Source organism: Phyllostomus hastatus, unplaced genomic scaffold (genome assembly GCF_019186645.2).
Source record: "Phyllostomus hastatus isolate PE091 unplaced genomic scaffold, TTU_PhHast_1.1 phas_contig_287, whole genome shotgun sequence".
NCBI classification, from domain to species: Eukaryota; Metazoa; Chordata; class Mammalia; order Chiroptera; family Phyllostomidae; genus Phyllostomus; species Phyllostomus hastatus.
In genome coordinates, this window is record NW_025333834.1 from 393,538 (window position 1) to 401,419 (window position 7,882).

Genomic DNA, 7,882 nt, shown 5'->3' on the forward strand with positions numbered 1-7,882 from the left:
CCCACCCTTTTGTGCACTCATAGACACAGTGCCACACACTCAGGGGCATACTATCACACGGTCGAGACACACACACTCATTGACAAATGGTCACAAACTCAAGGAAACACACAGGCACACACTCAGGGACACAGTTACACACTTAGGGACACACAGTCACAAACACACTGACACACACAGGGGCATACAGCCACACACTCAGGGACACAGAGTCACAGTCAGGGGCACACAGTCACACACTCAGGGACATAGGTTCACTGACACACAGTCCTACACTACAAGACACACAGTCACACACTCAGGGACACAGAGTCACACAGTCAGCGACACACACACAGTCACACAGTGAGGAACACACAAACACTCGGGAAGGCAATCATAGACACACTGTCACACACTTAGGGTCACACAGACACACTGTCACACAGGCAGTGACGCACAAGCACCCTCACACTCACACAGACACACACACACACAGTCTCAGGAGGCCAGGCTCCAACTCCCACCAGTCCCCTCAAGGGTCTGTCAGGCCACAGCCCGAGGCCTCTTCCTCATCTCCTAGGCCAGGAGCCCCCAGGGTAAAGCTGAGTGTCTCCCTGTCCCCCTTGTGTCCCAGATCATAAGATGCCTCCACAGGACCTGGAATGAGGACAGCAAGGGCTTGGCTCACACACGAGTGAATGGAGGCCCTGCCAAGCCTGAGAGGGAGGAGTGGTGGTTACCCCACCCAGAGGCCAGAGCATGGTGCAGGCAGGGGAGAGGATGGGCCTATGGTGGGGATGCCCTTGGCCCTCCCAGCAGCAAGAGGCTGCCTCCTGGACCCCTCACTCCTGTTCCTCCTCTAATTAACCCACCTTTGGTATGCTGAAGGATGACCCCCAAAGCTAAGTCCACATCTCAATCTCTGGAACCTGTGAATGGAAACATATTTAGAATAAAGGTCCTGGTGTATGTGATTAAAGGTAAGGATCTTAAGATGAGAATGTCCAGGTGGTCCCAAATCAATGGCAAGTGTCCTTATAAGAGAGAACAGAAGATGCAGCCACCTGGTAGGAGATTGGGCAACACAGCCACCAGCCAAGGGGTGGGTGGAGACCCCAGCAGTTTCCCTGGGGTCTCTGGAGGGGCCACAGCCCTGTCCACATCTTGATGGATGTCTTCCTCCAGAACTGTGGGAGTGAACTTCTGTTGTGTTAGGACACTGAGCCTGTGGTCCTTTGCCATGGACGCCCCATGCGCCAGCATGGCTTGGTCTAGCAGAGGTCCCTTTTCCTTCCAGAGAAGCCCAGGGAGGACTATCTCTAGTCCCCTTCCCCTACCTCCTGGACCTGCACACAGCTCCTGATAGTCAGAGGGACAGAACACAGCTCAGCTCTGCCTCATCCACCCACCCAACTGCTGCCAGCACCACCAGGTCACCAAGACCCAGTGCCACATCTCAGGTCCCAGTGGGTGCCTCCTCTTCTCCTCTGAGTTGCTTGCCCACCTGCACCCACACACTGTGGGGTCCTACCATCCCAGTGTGAGCCCATTTGAGCACCCCTGGCCCCACTGCTCTCCTCGGTTCTGTCCATCCCAGCTATGGCACCAGCCCATGAGGCCCCATCATGTGGCCCTGGCTCACTCCTCCTGCTCCCTGGGGCCGTCACTTTGAAGAAGGCAAGGGCTGTGTAGATGATGTGGGGCTTGGGGATTCAGAGGTGGGCAAGAGGTGCAACTGCAGGGTCACTCATCCCCAGTGCAGACCATACTGATCCTGGGAGGGTGTGTGGCTGAGGGTGGGACCCTGAGATGCTGGGTTCCCAAAAGCACCCAGAGGGTTTTTGAGTTGCCCCAGGCTCCGTGCCCTCTGTCTATGTCCTGCTCTCCTGCTCTGCCATGCTCTGCCCTTGCTCCCTGACTTCTATGAAGAGCTGACCTCTCCCTAGGACCCAGTGTCATTGCCAACACTGGCAGGCCTGCTTTCATTAGAGGACAGTCAGTTCCTATCTGTCACTCCAGACCTTCGGCAAGTGAAGAAATGGCTAAATGAATAAACACAGATGCAAAACAAGCTCTACTGTCCCTTGGCTGAGCCGATGTCACCTCCTGGGCCGGGGGGCAGCTCTGGTGGGAATGGTGGAGCCAGTGGGAGAGCCCTGAGCAGGAAACTGGGCAGATGTGAGCCAGGGCCACCATAGCCACCCCAGCCTACAGGACTCCTGCTTCCAGACAGGGGTGGCCTTGTGCCCACCTGGCTTAAGTCTGGGCCCCAGCTGCCCAAGGAAGTCACTGGTCATGCCAGGCCAGAGAGTTTCCCACCTTGCTCGACCCTGTGGCCTGCTCACTGGAAGTCACTCAGGACAAGCCCTGTGCCTCGGGACCCCTGTGAGTGACACGCCAGCACTCACAGCCTCCACTCTGGGGCCAACTCTGCCTCAGGGTCCTTGAGCCCCCACTGCACATGCTTCAACCCTGCATCCCTGCATCTCAGCACCCCGCCCAGCCCAGTGAGCAGCCAACTGGAGCCAGGACCCACCACAGTCAAGGTCAGGCTCCTGGGGGTCACAGCCCAGGCATACACCTGGCCTTGCCACAGCCAGACCACATACCAGACATGACGTGGAGATGTGCGGCCGTGACTGGCGGGACAGGAAGTGGGAAAGTGACCCCAACCAGATTCATGACACAGTCTGAAGCCCCTCCCCAAACTGCCCCTCAGCGTCAGCCTCACCCCAGAGTGAACAAGGGCCCAGAATGGGGCAGGGGTCTGCTGCAGCCACACAGCCATCAGGCAGGTCCTAAATGAGACCTGGCCATCTCCCTGCTCCAGCTCCTCTGCAAAGGGCTTGAGAATGGACCTGTACCACCGGGCATCTGGCCAAGGCATGCCTGGGTCTCTTGGCCTTGGTGGCCTCTCCAACAATCTTCAGCAGCTGGGCCCCAGATGCTGGTCAGGCCTCATTTCCTCCTTGGCCAGGCACTCTGAGCCCTCCAGGGAGCAAGGGTGTGGAAAACGGCAGCAAGACAGAGGGTAGAGGGGGAAAGTCAACCAACCTCCAAGAGCCAAGAGGACCACAGGACAGGATACTCTACCCAGATAGGAATGAGGTGGGCTGTTGTGGGTAGGTCACAGTTGAACTGGAAAGAACTGGGCTGAACTGGACTGAACTGGGCTGAACTAAGCTGGGCTGAACTGAGTTAAACTGAGCTAAGCTGGGTTAAGTTGGGCTGAGCTGGGCTAAGCTGGGCTGAGCTGGGCTGAGCTGGGCTAAGATGGGATGAATCGGGCTGAGCTGAGCTGAACTGGAATGAACTGGGCTGAGCTGGACTGAACTGGGCTGAGCTGGGCTGAACTGGGATGATCTATACTGAGCTGAGCTGAACTGAGCTGAGCCGGGCTGAGCTGAGCCATACTGGATTGAGCTGGCTGATGTATGCTGGACTAAAATGGCCTGGGATAAACTGGGCTGGGCTGGGATAAACTGGGCTGGGCTGGGATAAACTGGGCTGAGCTGGGCTGAGCTGGGCTAAGCTTGGCTGAGCTAAACTGGGATGATCTGAACTGGGCTGAACTGAGCTGAACTGGGCTGAGCTGGGCTGAGCTGGGCTGAGCTGGGCTGAGCTGGGCTGAGCTGAACTGGGATGATCTGAACTGGGCTGAGCTGGGCTGAGCTAAACTGGGATGATCTGAACTGGGCTGAACTGGGCTGAGCTGAAATGGGCTAAGCTGGGCTGATCCATACTGGGCTGAGCTGAACTGAGCTGAACTGGGCTGAGCTGAGCTGGGCTGAGCTGAACTGAGCTGAAATGGGCTGATCCATACTGGGCTGAGCTGAACTGAGCTGAACTGGGCTGGGCTGAGCTTGGCTGAGCTGGGCTGAGCTGGGCTGAGCTGAACTGGGATGATCAGACCTGAGCTGAGCTGGGCTGAGCTGGGCTGAGCTGAACTGGGATGATCAGACCTGAGCTGAGCTGGGCTGAGCTGGGCTGAGCTGGGCTGAACTGGGCTGAGCTGGGCTGAGCTGAACTGGGATGATCTGACCTGGGCTGAGCTGAACTGAGCTGAAATGGGCTAAGCTGGGCTGATCCATACTGGGCTGAGCTGAACTGAGCTGAGCTGGGCTGAGCTGAACTGGGATGATCTGACCTGAGCTGAGCTGGGCTGAGCTGGGCTGAGCTGGGCTGAGCTAAACTGGGATGATCTGACCTTGGCTGAACTGGGCTGAGCTGGGCTGAGCTGGGCTGAGCTGAACTGGGATGATCTGACCTGGGCTGAGCTGAACTGAGCTGAACTGGGCTGAGCTGAGCCATACTGGACTGAGCTGGCTGATCTATACTGGGCTAAGATGAGCTGGGCTGAACTGGGCTGAGTTGGGCAGAGTTGGGCTAAGTTGGGCTGAGCTGAACTGGGATGATCTGGCCTGAGCTGAGCTGGAATTATCTGGGTTTAGCTGAGCTGAACTAGGCTGAGATAAACTGGGCTGAGATGGGCTGAGATGGAATGAACTGGGCTGAGCTAGTCTGAGCCTGGCCGGCTGAGCTGAATGAGGCTGAGCTGAGCCGAGCTGGGCTGGGCTGAGTTGGGTTGAGTTAGGCAGAGCTGACTTGGGCTAGGTTTGACTGATTTGGCCTGAGCTAAGTTGGGCTGAGCTGGGCTAAGCTGAATTGGGCTGATATGGGCTGAACTGGACTGAGATGAGTTGAAATGAGTTTGGCTGATTTGGGCTGAGCTGAACTGCCCTGAGCTGGGCTGAGTTGAGCTGAATTGTGCTGAGTTTGGCTGAGCTGAGTTCGGCTCAGATGGGCCGAGCTGGGCCAAGATGGGCTGAGCTGAGTTGAGCTGAGCTGGGTTGAGCTGGGTTGGGCTGCTAGCAGTTGGTGAATGGAAGGAGGTGGGTTCAGTGTGGATCATCCCTGGATGATCCTGATCCTGTTCACTGCTCAGGTTGCCCCATTTTAGGGGCATGAGGGTCATGCAGTCTCAGGTGTACCTGTGCCCTGTGTCGTCCCTTGTCCCATCACTAGTGGCCTTGAAGGGAGTACAAGCGGGGGCCCTGTGTGCCCAGCCTGTCCAGGAAGGATATCTTTGAAGGGCTGATTTGGTTAGGCCTCTTGTCTTGAGACCCCCATAGTGCATGAGGTGGACCTCTGCTTGTTTGGGAGCTGGGGTGGTGTTAGTAGAGTGGGGTGGTTTGACCTGGGCCCTGCCCTGGGAAGTTTGAGTGGGGGCCACAGAAGACTCAGGTCCCCTCTCTTTCCCAGTGTGCCCTCCACTACAGCTACATTGGCCCCAAGGCAAGCCGAGCTTCAAGTCCAGACCCCTCTGTGCTTGCCTGTGTCCCCCATCATGGCCCACTTTTCATGACCCCCAAACTCAGGGAGAGAGTATGGCTGTAACCACTGCACAGAGGGGGCTGAGGCTCAGCACTGCCCACAGACTCTGTTGGTCAGTGGAGAGTCATGTGTAATGACCATGAGTTGATATGGGGGTGGCCTTCTTAAGGAGTGTATCCAGTCCATGTGCTGGAGCTCCAAGGAGCATGTTCAGACTCAGTGCAGCTGCACTTGACAGCCAGTCCAAACCTCAGATTCTTGACATATAAACTGAGGGACTTTGGGGCAACCAGTGACCCTCTCTGTGCTCTTTCCCCAGGGCAGAGATGAGGTGGGCATTGTCCTGTCCTTATGGGGCTGTCTCGGGGGTCTCACAGTGCATCCTTCTGTGTTGCAGCGGACCCAGTCAGCCCCAGGTCCTTCCCACTGAGTCTCCAAAGCACTGACCCAGCCGGTCATGTAGTCATTGGCTGCTTGGTCCAGGATTTCTTTCCCCCGGGGTCCGTGAACGTGACCTGGGACCACAATGGGAAAGGCACCTCCATCATGAACTTCCCCCCTGTGCAAGTTGCTGGGGGCCTCTACACCATGAGCAGCCAGCTGACCCTACCCGCTGACCAGTGCCCAAAGAAAGGAACTCAGAAATGCCACGTGAAGTACAACTCCAATCCAAGCCAGGCTGTGGATGTGCCCTGCTCCACAGGTCAGAGGTCGGGCCAGGGATGGGTGGGGGCCTTCAGATTCCCATGGTGGTACCACATCCCCGACTGGGGCTCCCCTCAGGCAAGAGTGGGCTCAGACTGAGTCCCCCGTGGGTGGCCAGAGTGGGGCCGAGGCTGGATCAGGAGGGAGGGAAGGGGATGAGCAGGCACAGCTGTGCTGACAGCTCTGCCTCTCTCTCAGGAGCAAAGTGTTGTCCACAGTCATGCTGCCAGCCCCACCTGACAATGCATCGGCCTGCTCTCGAGGACCTGCTCTTAGGCTTCAATGCCAACATCACGTGCACACTGAGTGGCCTACAAGACCCCAAGGGTGTCACGTTCACCTGGAAGCCCACAGGTGGGAAGGAGGCTATCCAGGGGACAGCTGAGCGTGACTCCTTTGGCTGCTACAGCGTGTCCAGCATTCTGCCAGGCTGTGCCGAGCTGTGGAACCGTGGGGACACCTTCTCATGCACTGTCAACTATCCTGAGTCTAAAACCCCACTAACTGCCACCATCACCAAACCATCAGGTGGGCCTTGACCCCACCCAAGAGGTGCCACCACTCAAGTGTGTAAGGCATATACATGCCTAAGTCTGTCTCTCCAGACACGGGTGCCCCACCCACATTTTACAGATGGAAATGGGGTACAGGGCGCTCAGCGGGCAGAGGGCCTCTCTCTTCTGCCCACACCCCTGACTTGCCTCCTCTACTCTCTCAGGGAACCTCCTGCTGCCCCAGGTCCACCTGCTGCCACCACCCTCAGAGGAGCTGGCCCTCAATGAGATGGTGACACTGACATGCTTGGTGCGGGGCTTCAGCCCCCGTGACGTGCTAGTGCTGTGGCTGCACGGGGACCAGGAGCTGCCCCGAGATAAGTACTTGACCTGGAGCCCCCTGCAGGAGGACGCCCAAGGCACCACATTTGCTGTGACCAGTGTGCTGCGTGTGGAGGCTGAGCAGTGGAAGAATGGGGACAACTTCTCCTGCATGGTGGGCCATGAGGCCCTGCCCCGGAACTTCACCCAGAAGACCATCGACCGCCTGGCGGGTAAACCCACCCACGTCAACGTGTCTGTAATCTTGTCGGAGGTGGAGGGCACCTGCTACTGAGCAGCCCCACCTGCCCACCTTACCCTTGAATAAACTCCATGCTGGCTCAAAGCAGCCACACGTCCCTCTGGCACCTGTCTGGTCCTCTCGGCTTGGCCCTGTGACATGCCCTCACGCCCATGGGCTCGAGTGTGTGTGTGAGTGAGCAGAAGTGTGAGTGCATGGTGACTGAGACCAAGCTGAGGTGAAAGTTGGGGTGGCAGAGTTGTGGGAAGCAGGCATAACCAGGGGCAGGCATAAACAGTGTCTCAGAAAGACAAGCAGCAGGGCAGCGGGGCAGCAGGAGGGGAGGAGGCAGAAGGGAGCTAGGTGGCCGAGGAAGTGTCTTCCACTGCCACCTGAGGGTCAGGGCATGAGGGGAAGACCACGGCAGGAGGGCTGGGTTCCGGGGCCCCTCACACCCACAGTGGGCATGACACTAAGATGCAGGCCCGTCCCACTGACTCACAAAGAAGGGACCCCGACCTGGGCACTCTTCCCCACCTGCATCACACAGCTCTGTGTGCACATGGGTGCACACATGCCCTCCACGTGCTCACACTAACATGGGCACACACATATCCCTGCATGCTCACATGTTCTCTGCATGCACACACTTACATGGGCACACACATGTCCCCCGTGTGCTCACACTCATTTAGATGTGCTCACATCTGAACCTTGCAGGTGTAGAAAGTTCACAGCCCAGGCCCTGCCTGGGGAAGGCAGCGGGAATCCCCATGAAAGCCCCCAACAGGTTTTTCCCAGGTCC

At 57.7% G+C, this 7,882-nt stretch overlaps 1 gene segment (V, D, J or C); it reads left to right on the forward strand.

The window, feature by feature from the left end:
• LOC123818629 overlaps nucleotides 1–7,185 on the forward strand; it is a 95,797-nt gene extending 88,612 nt beyond the window's left edge. The window contains 3 exon segments of the C gene segment in view: nucleotides 5,714–6,019; nucleotides 6,220–6,549; nucleotides 6,740–7,185. Of these exon segments, the coding sequence occupies nucleotides 5,863–6,019; nucleotides 6,220–6,549; nucleotides 6,740–7,131 (879 nt within the window).
• The last annotated feature ends 697 nt before the right edge of the window (nucleotides 7,186–7,882 follow it).